The sequence below is a fragment of the Doryrhamphus excisus genome, chromosome 1, assembly GCF_030265055.1.
Source record: "Doryrhamphus excisus isolate RoL2022-K1 chromosome 1, RoL_Dexc_1.0, whole genome shotgun sequence".
NCBI lineage: Eukaryota > Metazoa > Chordata > Actinopteri > Syngnathiformes > Syngnathidae > Doryrhamphus > Doryrhamphus excisus.
The window spans coordinates 31,422,163-31,436,700 of record NC_080466.1 but is presented as its reverse complement, the minus strand read 5'-3'; the positions used below and the strand labels follow the sequence as shown (position 1 = coordinate 31,436,700).

At 40.5% G+C, this 14,538-nt stretch overlaps 3 protein-coding genes across 6 annotated transcripts in view; 2 read left to right on the top strand and 1 right to left on the bottom strand.

The window, feature by feature from the left end:
- LOC131126193 (gap junction Cx32.2 protein-like) overlaps window positions 1–6,943 on the bottom strand; it is a 29,838-nt gene extending 22,895 nt beyond the window's left edge. For 2 of the 4 annotated variants that reach the window (XM_058068477.1, XM_058068462.1), the window contains exons 1-2: window positions 4,566–6,943; window positions 196–1,811 (exon numbers count right to left, since the gene is read on the bottom strand). In XM_058068477.1, the coding sequence (XP_057924460.1) occupies window positions 1,072–1,788 (717 nt within the window). In that variant the 5' untranslated portion in view covers window positions 1,789–1,811; window positions 4,566–6,943 and the 3' untranslated portion in view covers window positions 196–1,071. Of the gene's footprint in view, window positions 1–195; window positions 1,812–1,916; window positions 1,992–4,565 lie in introns of those variants that run through there. The other 2 variants (XM_058068468.1, XM_058068484.1) reach the window with 2 other exon arrangements.
- LOC131126185 (gap junction Cx32.2 protein-like) lies at window positions 3,375–6,164 on the top strand. Its single transcript, XM_058068450.1, has 2 exons — window positions 3,375–3,489; window positions 4,529–6,164. Exon 2 carries the CDS (start codon window positions 4,548–4,550, stop codon window positions 5,400–5,402), a length of 855 nt encoding a protein of 284 aa, XP_057924433.1. The 5' UTR covers window positions 3,375–3,489; window positions 4,529–4,547; the 3' UTR covers window positions 5,403–6,164.
- Window positions 6,389–14,287, top strand: nt5dc1 (5'-nucleotidase domain containing 1). The gene is made up of 12 exons (XM_058068436.1): window positions 6,389–6,719; window positions 7,990–8,081; window positions 8,658–8,729; window positions 8,837–8,946; window positions 9,036–9,115; window positions 9,201–9,282; window positions 9,440–9,614; window positions 9,900–9,997; window positions 10,538–10,659; window positions 10,995–11,168; window positions 11,519–11,684; window positions 13,316–14,287. The coding sequence occupies exons 1-12, from the start codon at window positions 6,627–6,629 to the stop codon at window positions 13,426–13,428; spliced, it is 1,377 nt and encodes a 458-aa protein (XP_057924419.1). The 5' UTR covers window positions 6,389–6,626; the 3' UTR covers window positions 13,429–14,287.
- Window positions 14,288–14,538: the final 251 nt, after the last annotated feature.

Sequence of the window (14,538 nt, the reverse complement as noted above, 5' to 3'; positions counted from 1 at the left end):
TGGTTCAAAGGTCATGAAAGTCCACCCTACATAGCTGTCCAAGGCAAATGCCTGTAACACTCGGACCCGAGAAACAAAACACAATAATATCCCTAAGTGTCATTCCAAATATATAGTGACAAAAATCAGAAATCACTTTATAAAAACAACCACTTTGTTACAAAATATGTGCCTATGACAGGATTGTGTTCTTACCCGTTTCATGTGACTTCTGTTTTCGGACATGACTGGTCAGCTTCTCAACATCGGGCATGTAAGATGAATGCAATGATTCAGTCCAAGAAACGTTTAATCTTCTGTTCTCCTCAGTTATTTTTCTCTTTTTCCCTTTGGGATCCATGGCCCATCACACAGCCGCCGGTTTGTTTACAACAGCCACCTGCCTGGCATCCCGCCCTGCTGATAGAAACGTGTGTCGCAGGCTATGACGTAAATCTTCCTTGACAGAAATGTTAAAATTTAATATTTACTCTACACATTTTTACAGCATTGGAAAACGTTAAGAATATTTGTGTCATGTTTGTTCAGAAACCATATTAAAAAAAAATTCTCTCCCCCATCTTTTTCTATTTTCAAACATATTTCAAAAAACTCCACTGGGCGATGCTAAAGAGCCGCATGCGCATGTTGCATGAAAAACATGTTTTTTTTTTAATATTTTTAAATATTTTATATAATAAAAGCAAAGGACCGCAGTGGTTAGCATGTAGGCAACACAGTCAGGAGATTGGGAAGACCTGGGTATGATTCTCCACTCATCTCTGCGTGGAGTTTGCATGTTCTCCCGTGCGTTTGTGGGTTTGAACTCATATTGGCACATGTTTGTATATTTGAAACCCAAATTGTCCATAGTTATGAATGTGGGTGTGAATGGTTGTTTGTCTATATGTGCCCTGTGATTGGTGATTGATCATGTAGGTGATCTAGCAGCAGAGTGGCATTAAGTAAGAAACTGAAAAATAGCAAAATTATATTTGGACCAAATATACACAAATTTGCGGTATCTCACTCCATTCCATTTCCAACCTTCCAAACTTTTTTATGATTGTTTTCATCATACATATTTATAATCTACTTGGTAAGAATTAGAGCAGACCTCCTTCTCCTCTTCTCTCGTATCTTGGATATCATCAGCTGGAAGATCTCAGCGATGTTGAGGATGACAGAGAGGACGGCCATCGCCAACATAAAGACAATAAATACGCTTTTTTCCGTGGGACGACTGATGAAACAGTTAGTGTGTGTTTGACAGCTACCACCTTGGAAGGTGATTTTATCCGGCATGAGTATGAAGTTGTAGATCCAGTACTGGCCCACAATGAAGGCCACCTCCAGCAGGATCTTGAAGAAGATCTGCAGCATGTAGCTGACCAGCAGGACACCTTTCAGGTGCACCTTTCCACGTTCATCAGAGTATTTGGGCGATTTCATCACTCCATTTAGCTCGCACTTTTGCTCCAAACGTCTCCTGAGCTTGTTCTCCTTGCGAATGACCAGCAGGACGTGCCCCAAGTAGATCAGAGTGGGTGTTGAGACAATGAGAATCTGGAGAACCCAGAAGCGTGTGTGAGAGATGGGGAAGGAGGCGTCATAGGCGTCGTTCCTGCAGCCTGGGCTGTTGGTGTTGCAGTCCATGTTTGCTTGTTCATCCCCCCATATCTGGTCCACGCCAGCTGCCAGGATGAAGATTCTGAAGATGAACAGAACACTCATCCACACCTTGCCTAGAAGGGTGGAATGTAACTGGACCTTGTCCAACATCTCTGATAGGAGGGACCACTCCCCCATGATGGCAGCCGGCTGTCACGGGTCTACATGGGGAAGGAAACACAAAGAAACCAATCATCTTCATTCTAGGTTTTATTTCAGAGCGTATCGTCGTGTTCAGAGCACAGATGTTTAAAAATCATTCCTACCTAAGCAACGATTCCTCTTTTCTTCTTCTTCTTGCCCTCGGTCTCAAAGTGTCTGCCTTCTCTCTTATAACTTCGCTACACTTTGCAGAATCATCAGATTTGTTGCACACCAACACCCTCCCCTCATGCAGTGTGACTGTCGCTCTTGCTCAATAGCACAAAAACCAACACCTTCCACTTCCAGTATTAGCTGAATAACTTCTACTCCTTTTGGATTACTACACCAGGTCACCTCAAAGACACCGTGAACTTTCAACTCCTTCAGAACAAAATCGCAATATTATTGGTTTCTTTTCAGGCGTCCACTCATGCAACAAGAAACAGCAAAAGCTATGGTCCTTTTCCATTTGGGACACCATGGAAAGATTCCATTCAGATAATGAACACCTCATACTTAACAAGACGCTGTCAGCGCTCAATGTTAAAGAGAATCTATGGACAAATACTACTTTATCATGATTGTTTAACTTTCCCCTTCTATTTGGTATGAAATGAATATGCATATGCCATCCTGAGTGGACAAACAAGTGACCGCTACTGAAGTTTTTACATTTTTTTAATTTTTTAATTAATTTTAATTTTAATTTTAATTTTAATTTTAATTTTAATTTTAATTTTAATTTTAATTTTAATTTTAATTTTAATTTTAATTTTAATTTTAATTTTAATTTTAATTTTAATTTTAATTTTAATTTTAATTTTAATTTTAATTTTAATTTTAATTTTAATTTTAATTTTAATTTTAATTTTAATTTTAATTTTAATTTTAATGAGACTTAAAGCTTTCGTATGATTTATTTCCTGCTTCTAGTCAGGACTCGAGCAGCAGCATTCCGGATGTACTGCAGCAGTTTCACGGCTCTTTTAGAGAGTCCAGTGAGAAGGTCGTTACAGTAGTCTAGCCTGCTGCAGACAAAGGCATGGATAAGTCTCTCCAAACCTGGTTTAGACATTATTCCCTTGATACTGGTAATGTTTTTTGAAGTGGTAAAAAACTGATGATATTATTGATTTCATGTGGTGTCAAAGTTGAGATCTGAGTCGATTATTGCCCGTACATTTCAAACCTGATGATTCGTTTTAGCTGGAGAAAGTTGTTTTGCATCTACAGACAGCATGATTGAACAATAGTGGCCCCGGGATTGACGCCTGGGGAACCCTACAGGTTGTAGTCATACCTCCTGTGGATTGCTGGTGGATCCTGGTTGTACTGGTGTGTTGTTGTGTGTAGCGTGTTGAGCAAGTTATTCCAACTGACCAATCAAAGGGAGTAGCTTTAATCAGCGTGTGGGGTGGGTGTCGCTCTCTGCAGTTGATACTTGTACTGCGTTGTGTTGTACTGCGGGAATGAAGGATACTAATGCTGTCTGTCAGATTCTACCAGGAAATGAGATTGCTGACATCTTCATTGTCATCACGAGTTTGACGGACTGAAATAAAGAAGCTGTGGGCGTCGTCATTTTGTGACTCAATCACAACAAAAAGCATTGGACGATGCTACTTAAGTTGGCAAACTCGTCTGCTTTTGACTTTCTTTTGGACAAAGACTTTCCAATAACTTGAAGTCTGGCAGGCAAGTACTTTTTTCATCTTTATTTCCATCCGATGTTTTGTAGAGAATGAGCTTCTAACATCGGGAATACGTTCATTTAACTGTTCATATCTACCAGCCTATAATTGTCGTATAACTTACAGGATCAAAAACATGCCTACAGCCGGGGTGTCCAAACTTTTTCAAGCGAGGGCCACATAGTGAAAAATAAAAAGATTTCTATATATTTCAAGAAAAAAACTGCATCTCAGCTTTGTCATGTCACGTGAACAAACATATTATTAGTAGCAACTTTTCCATTTGCATTTTTTAAACTATTTTTGATGTTTTTTATTTTTACATTTTAACAGTATTTCAACTTTCTTCTGAAATAATATTCCTGTAATATAATGACTTTATAGTTTTCCTTTATTCTCATAATATTACAACTTTTTCTCCAACCTAATTTTCCAAAAATGACAATTTGATTTTAGGACTACGTTAAAAAGCCATAGCGTTTCAGTATGTGGAATCAAACTATGGAATGGATTGAGTCAGGAAATCAAACAATGCACAATGAATGAATGAATAAATTAATAAATGAATGAATGAGTTCCGAAATTGATATCCTTTTAAATAAAATTGTAATTATTGTTACACATCATATCGTTTACCACAAAGAGATTTCCTCTACTTCATTCATCCACACAGAGATGGACGATCAAGGAATCAAACCCGGTTCTTCTAGCTGTGTGGCCTGTGTGCTAACCACTCTCCACCATGCAGCCCGATTTCCCCTACTTATTAGAGATAAAAATTAATTCTATATATGATTAAATGTGATTAATTCTGAGTTAACTGTGGACAAAATGTGATTAATCATGATCATATATTTTAATCGATCGACAGGCCAAATATTTTGACTTTTTTCCATTTTTGTTGTTGTTGTTGTGTGTACCCCGAGGGTGTACCCCGCCTCTCGCCCCAGGACAGCTGGGATAGGCTCCAGCACCCCTCGCGACCCTCTTGAGGACAAGCTGTAGAAAATGAATGAATATTGTGTGTTCCCTTTCTACTTCAGATGTCAATCATCCACCATCATGAGTGACTGGTCGTACCTGTCCAAACTGCTGAACAAGGTCCAGGCTCATTCCACTGTGGTGGGGAAGATCTGGATGAGCGTCCTCTTCCTGTTCAGGATCTTCGTACTGGGAGCAGCTGCAGACAACGTTTGGGCAGATGAAGTATCTCAGTTTTACTGTGACTCCAAAGAGCCAGGATGTCAGAACTCCTGCTATAACTCCATGTTCCCTATGTCCTACGTGCATTACTGGGTTCTGCAAATCACCATTGTGTCGACGCCCACCTTGGTCTACCTTGGCCATGCCGTCCTCGTCATCCACAGAGAGAAGAAAAGGATGGAGCAGGAGCGGAGCAAAGCCAATGGAAATGTAGCGATCAAAGCTAAATACACAGATGACCGAGGGAAGGTGAAGATTCAAGGCATCCTGTTTTACACATACGTGACCCAGCTGGTGTTCAAGATCATCCTGGAGGTGGCCTTCACCGTTGGTCAATTCTACGTCTTCGGCCCTCTTGTCATTGTCTCCAGTTTCCATTGCAAAAAATGGCCACCCTGTGCTCACGACATCGGTTCCAGGTGTTTCATTTCTCGTCCCACCGAGAAGACTGTTTTCATTTTCTTCATGCTCGTAGTTACTGGTATTTCTGTACTCCTCAACGTTGTCGAGATTATGTACCTGCTGTGCAACAAAAGGCAGAACAGGAAGAAACAACTGGCGGCTTTGCCTCAAGTGCTAACTGCAACGGCGTGCGCCACTGAGTCCACATGGAGAGTCGTGGACAACCCGTACGGCGGATACCCGTTGTTGCCTCTACCTGCTCACGGTAAAACAGACATCAGCGGCGATGACAGTCATATCCACGCCGAATGAAGACCACACGGACCATGCAATGGAGGATGTTTCTAATATGAACGTGCTCTCTATTGATTGTGTGAAAGATATTGTCATGCAGTAGAACCTCTAATCATGAGTTTATATTATATATTATTATATTATATAATATATATCTAATAATATATCTCTGGGAAGAAGTACATTTGAAACACTTCTATGTTAGGACTACGTTAAAAAGCCATAGCATTTCAGTATGTGGAATCAAACTATGGGATGGATTGAGTTATATTCTGATGTGTAATATAAAGCCATTAGGACCATGTGAATGATACTTATATTTAATTTTTGCGTTTTGCTGATGGTTTAGGTGCTACTGATAGGTGGATTGATCCAAAAGTTGATCTTATTGAAATCTAAATATTGTGAATGAACATATTCACAAATCAATATCAAATGATATTTGAATGAACATATTAAAAGCGGGGCCCCACTTTTAGCCATGTTTTAGCTCTGAATGAATGTTTTGATATTGTATTTTAATGCATCTTTTACTCTGTTTTTACTCTACTCTATTTTTATTTCTTTTTCTTTACTGTAAAGTGTCTTTGGGTACTCTGAAAAGCGCTATACAAATAAAATGTATTATTATTATTATTATTATTGCTGATGGTTTAGGTGCTACTGATGGGTGGATCGATCCAAAAATGTATCTTATTGAAACCAAAATATTATGAATGAACATATTTGAATGAACATATTCACAAATGATATTTACACAAATATATACATCAATATCAAATAATATTTGAATGAACATATTAAAAGCGGGGCTTTTTTTGAATGTTTGGATATTGTATTTTAAGTCAGAAAAGTTGTTTACAAAAATTTGTTTACAAATACGAATAAAAGTGTCAGGTATCGCCCACCTCGACAATGGGTGCTTTTGCAGTTGTGGATAATGGCTGCAGTTCACCAGCAAATCCATAGGGTGGCGGTAATGCGGCGGAATAGACACAAGCGACCATGCAGCCCGAAGACGAAGAAGACGCAGGCGCCTTACCTATGTCCAAATGACTGCAATGGTGGTGGAAGAGAAATAACACGGCATCGGTCGGCGCTGACGACCACAGCAGGGAAGAGTAGTTGAACCACCGCATTGTCATCGTCGCCGTCTGCCAGTAACGCCCGAGCGCCCCGTTGACACGATAAGGTGTTTTTAGCGACACTTCCCTTCCCTCTCCTTCCCGAGCTTCAGCGACAATGTCTGAATATTTCCGCTTGTCTGACTGCGACGTTATCGGCTTCGATTTAGACCATACGCTCTGCCGGTATCATCTGAAGGAGACCTCCAAGGTGAGTGGGATGATGATGTTGGTGATGATAAAGGATGCTAGTTCCAATCCTTCATATTCAGCTGTATGTTTATGTATATGTATATAGGTTGGATGGATGTTATGTTGAAATAAACAGGTGCTTTTTATATCACAGAAGAGGGAAACGTGTGCGCACGTGCCCGTTTAAACATTGATAGTCATCGATAGAAACATGGATTTATTATTGATCGCATTTTTTTTCTATTGTGAAAATCACCTTTCTATGTGCCTGTTGCATTAAATTAAATTAAAAAGATTTATTAAGAGAAATAAGTTGTAAGTTAATTCTTTCAATACCCAAGATTTTATATAAGTTTTAAGTTATAAGTTAAACCTGAACTCCATTTCCAAATATGTATTTGTATGTCTTTTACTTCTTTTTTATTTTTTTACGAGAGAGGCAAAATATTGTTAATATTGTGAGAATCAAGCAGAATAAAATTGTAATTTTTGGAAAATTAATTTGGGGAAAATCTTGTAATATTATAGGAATAGAGTCATAATATACAAAATGGTTAAAAAGAGCAAAGAGCGTTCATACCAATATGTTTTTTCACCTATATCACAAACATGAGATGTATTTTGTACCTGAAATATGTATATAACTTATTTGCATGTGTTGCTTGACAAAATATCAAAGTGGAAAAAGTTTGGACACTTGCTAATAGATGGAAACAGGAAGCTAGTAGTTCTTTGCTAACTAAAAAAAGGTCAGTAAGGATAATGCATAATGCCGCCAACAGAGAACATACTAACTTCTTATTTCTAAAATCACAAATACTTCAACTTGCTGATATAGTTCATCTTCAAACAGCTAAAATAATGCATAAGGCAATTAGCTAAAAATGTCATCCAATACTTCTCTACATGATGCATGTTAAAATGAAATAAAACCATTACCATTACCAGTCACGCCACAAGTCTCACAAAACACATTTTTTGTCATGCATAACACAATAATAGATGAATAATGAAATAATAGAAATGACGACCGAAAGGATTAAATGAAAGGCAAAATGTTGGCATACATTTCTTTTGTGTTAACCGAACAAACGTTTGCTAACCAAGGCTCAACTGATTCTGTTTTTATTTTCACAGTAGTTTCTTACGCTTATTGATACCATTTGCGTTTCAACATGAACTTTACTGACAACCATCCTCGATCTCAAGGGACATGTGCACCCTGAATGAGAGGTTTAGCATTGTGGTTTATCTCCACGGGTCATGTGATCATTCTTTCTGTTTGACAGCTCATCTATGAGAGCTTTGCCAGGTATCTGGTGGAACATAAAGGTTATGATAAGGACCTGCTGAACCTAACACCTGCGACGTGGGATTTTTGGTAAGTCAAGCGGAAGCGCAAGGGAATAAAAGTACCACGACTTAGTTTGGTGTGTGACGTGTTTTGCTAGGAGTTATTTCTTGAATTCAGTCGTGTTTCTCACTCTCACCTTCCTTTATCAAAATGCTGCCACTTGCAACTTTCTTTGCTTCTTATTTTGGAGCCGCGATCAACAGTAAAGCAAAGACGTGAGATGAGAAACACTATTGAATACAAGAAATAACTCGTAACTCAAAACAGGAAGGTGGCGTCTGTTGATCTTGCTGCTACATCCTGTCTTTGGCATCAATCACGTCTGGGCCACACTTTGGACACCTTTGTCCTCTAATCAGGATAAGCCGCATAGAAGATGGATGGATAATTTTTATCTTAATATGTCTACTATATTGGGTAATAACAGTGTAAAGGTGACTATAGGGGTGTTATTTCATGTTTAGAGGGCTCTAATAGGTCACAAACAGGTTTTCTATGCTCTAACTACCAAATTATGTTTTTAAAAAAAGGAACGTCACTTTTCACGGTCGGATCTGGAACCAATTAATAAACAGGCCATTTATTAAATGATTTTGTTTCCAGTTTTAAGGGCCTGGTGGTGGACCTCGAGGATGGAAACTTAGTGAAGCTGGCTGAAGATGGAACCGTACTGAGGTATGCTTTTTGGTACAACATTTGATTAACTTCTAGAAACATCTCGTCATTTAACCGTCGGGTCCTATGGAAGTCCTATGGAAACATACACGTTCTCCTTGATTTAGAGCCACACATGGAACTACTGAGCTTAGCACGGAGGAGATCATCAAGCATTATGGTCCGGCAAGGGAGTGGAAGCATTTTAACAGCCTCAATACCTCTTTCGCTAAATCTGGTATCTTTCATGACTCCGCCGATTGCACTTCATGTTGTATTTTTGCTCTATCACATATGTAATATATTTCTTGTTTTTCCCCCATGCAGCCAAATACTACATGTATGACAACTACTTTGATCTACCCGGTGCGCTCCTCTGCGGAAGAGTTGTGGACATGTTGCACAAGGTAATATTTAGGATTAAAACCTAGTTGCATGTAAGTACTGAAATACAGTAATACATTCTTTTTGTGGTTTATGTTATGTTCACAGCGGGGAAATGAAGTCAATTCAGACTTTTGGAAAGACATGGTTGCTGCCATCGACCACAATTACAACACATCTGCATTCAGAGGTACGCATTTTAGCCTTTCTTCTGTCCCAGTTCCCAGTTCCACATGTCCAAAAGGAGAAGGAAGAAGCAAAGCTTATTAAATCCTACCCCTCCATCTGGTACTTTTCCAATCAGTAACACTTGTTGACCACTTGATGGATTTTTTTTGTCTTTTCAGAGGATGCAGGGACTTATTTTCCCAGTGTAAAGAGGGACCCTGGCCGGTACTTGCAGACCTGTTCTGATTCGGTCAAGACTTGGCTGCGGAGCATGAAGAACGCGGGAAAAGTCCTCCTCCTCATAACCAGCTCCCACAGCGACTACTGCAGGCTCATCTGTGAACACATCCTGGGGTAAGGTTTCCGATTGAAACGTTCACTGACCTCTTTTACGTCGCGTTTCAATTGCAATTCATTCATCCAACATCTTTGATCAGCTCCCCGCTCAGCGTTTGTGTTTTTCTCTCGTAAACATTCCTCAACAGTAACATCTTCATCATTGACATGAATGCTACGTATTTAAAACTTGACACCTCTGTATACCCATACATGAAGTGGAGTCATCACAGGAAGAAAACCTGATTCTTCCTGGAAGTAAAGGATCTCCTGGTGGCATGAACTGCTCTTCTCTTTTTGCAGGAAGGACTTTGAGGAGCTTTTCAACATCATCATCACAAATTCCCTCAAGCCTGGTTTCTTCTCCTTAAAACCACACCAGAGATCTTTCAAGAACCTAGGTGCAAACTTTTATGACTTTTAATGCTAGGAGATATTCAAATGTGTATTATTTCACTTTTTTTTAAATCAAATTTAACTCTTCTCAATTTAATACAATTTTATAAAACTGTGGTCTAATGATAAGCACGTTGGTAAATACTGTAAACAATCTTAGAATTGGTCATAATGTTGTGTCTGTACCAGCGAGGACCACATAGTATATAAAATGAAAATGATTTTTTATAAAGCAGTTATATATACAGTATTTCAAGAAAAAAACTTTGTGAGCTTAATATCAACTTTTCCCACACATTTCAACTTTATTCTTAAATAATATTTATTTTATATTATTATAATATATTAATATATTGGCAGCTCCCTCACAAACACTATAAAACAAAAATGTACACCATATTAGATGTTAACGGGAAAATTTACGCAAATTTTGGTGTACATTTTTTATGTTCACACTAACTGGGGCGTACACTAACCAAGGTTGGACTACTGGATTGTATTATTTCATATTGCTTTGAATGAGTTCCTTGTTTTGTTTACCCCAGTGAACAATGTGGAGGAAACGGAGGATCTACCATCATTGGAAAAACCCGGCTGGTACTCACAAGGCAACTGGCTTCACCTCCATGAACTGCTGAAGACCATGACAGGAAAAACCGAACCCAAGGTATGAGGAAAAGCTGACCTATGTTCAGAACCCTACAGTTGGGAGAGTTATAAAAGAGCAACTTGAAAGAAGGTGCTTTCTTTTTTGTTCCCCAAAGCTAAAGTTTGAAAAATCTACCATCCTTTTTATCGACTTGAAAGTAATAAAACACGGCTTGCAGGCCTGCAGCTCACTTTACGGAATGTACCTGGGCTTGTTTCAACTCGCATGCGCTCTTTCCAGGCAGAATGCGAAGCAAAGCGTGGCTCCCGTACTCCCCTTGTTGGCGCCACGTCACCGCTCCGTGAACTTAGCATGACATCCTCTCACGTGAGCTCTCACCGCTCGTCCTGCAGGTTGTGTACTTTGGAGATAGCATGAGGTCGGACATGTTCCCTGCCAGCAGTTTTGCCAAATGGGAAACGGTGATGATTGTGGAGGAAATGGAGGGGGAGGGTGTTCCCAAGAGTGACGCAGCAAAATTCAACGAGGCCCAGGTGGAACCGCTGGAGAAAAAAGGAAAGTATGAGGTAAGGTCAACTGTTTACCTGTCTCAAGCACGCGGCCCGCGGGCCAAATGTGGCCCGCAGGACACTAGTTTGAGGCCCCCGCCTTGATATGAAAGTTTAATGTTAGTGCGGCCCGTGCAAGTTTGATATGGATGCTGTATGGTATCATGTACCCAGAAAAAATAATTACGTTTGATTAATGTTCATGTTAAAGGTTAAATAACTGTTAATAGTTATCCTCCCTATCCGTGTGGAAGTGGTAAGTTTTTGGCTATATAAGTTTAGAGGAAATAACTTGAAGGCTACCGTTTAGGTCGCTAGCTCTCTAGTTTGCGAGTTAAACATGCTTTGTGTGTTGACCGTCTCAACAGGAAAGCATGAAGTCCCCCTCTGCCGTGTCCAACCAGTGGGGTTCCTACTTTGTCGACAGAACCAGAGGCGGTGGAGAGGATGAAGAAAGTCCCAAACTGACCTGGTGCTGCCACTGCATCCACAAGTACAGCACCATGGCCATCCCCAGTGTGGAGCACATAGCAAGTACGTCAGCGTTCACACACACCGAACAAATCCGCAAGCCGTGGGGTAGAAATACACGATGGATCCCCGTATATTCGTGTTTCAGAAATCATGGCCTCCCAAATACTGGCTGGATGTTTGGGGCTAATCTCTGCTATTTGCAGACGATGCGGTCCTGATGGCATCATCGGGCCGTGACCTTCAGCGTTTACTGGGGCAGTTCGCAGTTGAGTGTGAAGCTTCTGGGATGAGACTTAGCACCTCCACAAAGGGTGGATTGCACCCTTCCAGTTGGAACAGAGGTCTTGCCCCAGGGGGAGGAGTTCAAGTATCTCGGGGTACGATGGCGTGTGAGATTGACAGGCGGATCGTTTGTCACGTAACGGACCGTCGAGCTCTAGATTTACTGTTCCTACCCTCGTCTACGCTGATGAGATTTGGGCTAAAATTGGTTTCCTCGAACTTACCCTTCCATGGTCCACCTGGAGGAGCTCATGGTCTGGGTTCGGAGAGTAGCAGCCTCGGTAAAGAATTCGAGACTTCCCGTGGGGGACCTGAGGTCTGCTGCGAGACATAATTCCTCCAAGTCTGCCACAGGGCCTCACCCCCCCAGAAGGGATCCAGACTCAAGCAACGTGTTAACTCTGAGATCCTCCTGGATGACCAAGCTGACCAAGATTCAGTCAATCCCAATCCAAACATCTCAGTCAACGCTCCGGCTGGGTTCTGCGTAGCCGCTTGTCACACAGGTGCAACATGGCGTACCCTGTTAGTGCCGCATACCTGTCTAACGGTTAACAAACAGACTCGTGCGTCCTGCTGTCAGGAAAGGTTCACAGTCGGAGTTCTTATGTAGGCACGACCAGAGCCTGCTCAGAAATATTGGGACACCATGGCGGTAGAAAATATGCAATCGGTTGCCCCCTTTTGGAATTTTAATAGCGGCTTCTGGCGGCCGCTATTGTTGGTTTTACTGGATTGGTAGCCTTCATATAGCATGAATAAAATGGCTTTTTATTGGAGGGCAGCGGGGACTGCTGGGGTGCTGGGCACTCGGTGGGTGCACTCAGGGCCTGGGGGGGCGGGGACAGGTGGGTTGGCTGGCGGGGTTGGTGGTGTGACAAACAACCATTCACACTCACATTCATACCTATGGACAATTTGGAGTGGCCAATTAACCTAGCATGTTTTTGGAATGTGGGAGGAAACCGGAGTAAACCCACGCATGCACGGGGAGAACGTGCAAACTCCATACAGAGATGGCCGAAGGTGGGATTGAACCCTGGTCTCCTAGCTGCGTGCTAACCACTCGACCGCCGTGCCTTCTGTGATTATACGTGTGGAAAAAATCACTTATTGAATTGGTAATTGGATTTAATAATTATCTGCTTCTTCCTGCTCCTTTTCAGACGTGTACGTATATATAGTATATTTGTATGTATATATGTATGTATGCTGCATGTATGTATATATATATATATATATATATATATATGTGTGTGTGTGTGTGTGTGTGTACATATATGTAAGTATATAAATAGATATTGTAAGTGTATATGTGAGAAACATTAATGTAACACAGTATGCATGTCTGAAATCAATTAAGAAGGAAAGAAAGAATAACGTCTTTTTCAACCTCTGCTGTTTTCCAGATCTCCCTCTGGATTACAAGTTTCGTAGGTTTTGGCCTGATAAGCCGTGCACCACCGGATACTTCCCCAGGCCCCCGGATTCTTTGCTAACGATATGCAAAAGTTTGTCCTAAAAAAGAAAGTGTATCATTAAAAAAAAGACTCATTCCCTCCACTCCTCCACAGCCTCATTAGAGGAATCGCACCAACCCCCCCCCCCCCCCCCCCCCCCGTTCCTAAATCATTCTGAAAAAAAGTGTTGAATGTAACCTCAGCTAAAGAGTCTGTGTGTATTTGAGCCTTTGTTTTGTAGTTTTAGTACACAGTACATATGAGAATAAACAAGCGTGGGCGTGTCTGTGTATGTTCGTCTATCTGCAGAGTAATTACTTGTGGAAAATGTCGTGCTCTCATGTATTATATACTATATTATGCTCCTTTTTTATTTCATTTGTCACACTATTTGACAGGTTCAGATGTCATATACTTAAAAAAAAAACAAGAAGTAACCCCCTCCAGATGTGTTTACCTCAATGATGTTCCCTTCCACAAACAAGCCAGGTTATATTGCAGCTGTTTTTCTTTCACAAACATCTGTGCCATCTCTGTTAATGTTGAAGTGTTCTTAGAAAACGTGGTTTTCTCACTGAATTTTAGTACCTTGTAGGGTCTTTTGCCTGTGGCAGTTATGTGGAAAATGTTCATGTTAAGGCAGGGGTCTCCGACAGGTAGCTCGACGCCTGTGAAAGAATATTTCCTTCAACTCCTTTAGTATTTTTCCGAGTGTTCAATTGGGACACGATGCCTCCGTTTAATGCCAAATGATAATAAAATAGCACGGAGACGATGAGTACACTGTGTGAGTGAAAATAAAGTACAATTTCAATGGTGCCAACACCTTTTGTTTTTGAACTTGGAGAGCCCTGTCTTAAGGTCATAAAGTGTTCAAGAGCTTGCACAATGCTATTTCAATAAAAGACGATGAATGTTGAAAAAGAAGCCATGCCAGATGCTTATTTTTTTGCAACATGAACAAGGTTTTCCTCTTGCATGACAAGAAATAATTTTATGTACTATTACATACATAAATTATACATAAATAGCTCATTTGCATTGCACTGCTTTTTGGTAAGTGGGTGGTCAGAAACACTGACCTACATTTACAACTTAATTGTAGTATTTGTTCCATGAAAGTATTATTTTATTACCTACAGTAAAATACAATGAGCATATATCTTGCATGC

Excerpts from the sequence above, each read along its gene's own strand:
- LOC131126185 (XM_058068450.1), top strand. The coding sequence starts at position 4,548 with ATGAGTGACTGGTCGTACCTGTCCAAACTGCTGAACAAGGTCCAGGCT.
- nt5dc1 (XM_058068436.1), top strand. The coding sequence starts at position 6,627 with ATGTCTGAATATTTCCGCTTGTCTGACTGCGACGTTATCGGCTTCGAT. Across the intron at positions 9,615-9,899 it reads ATCTGTGAACACATCCTGGG|GAAGGACTTTGAGGAGCTTT; the intron begins GTAAGGTTTCCG and ends CTCTTTTTGCAG. Across the intron at positions 11,169-11,518 it reads AGAAAAAAGGAAAGTATGAG|GAAAGCATGAAGTCCCCCTC; the intron begins GTAAGGTCAACT and ends CCGTCTCAACAG.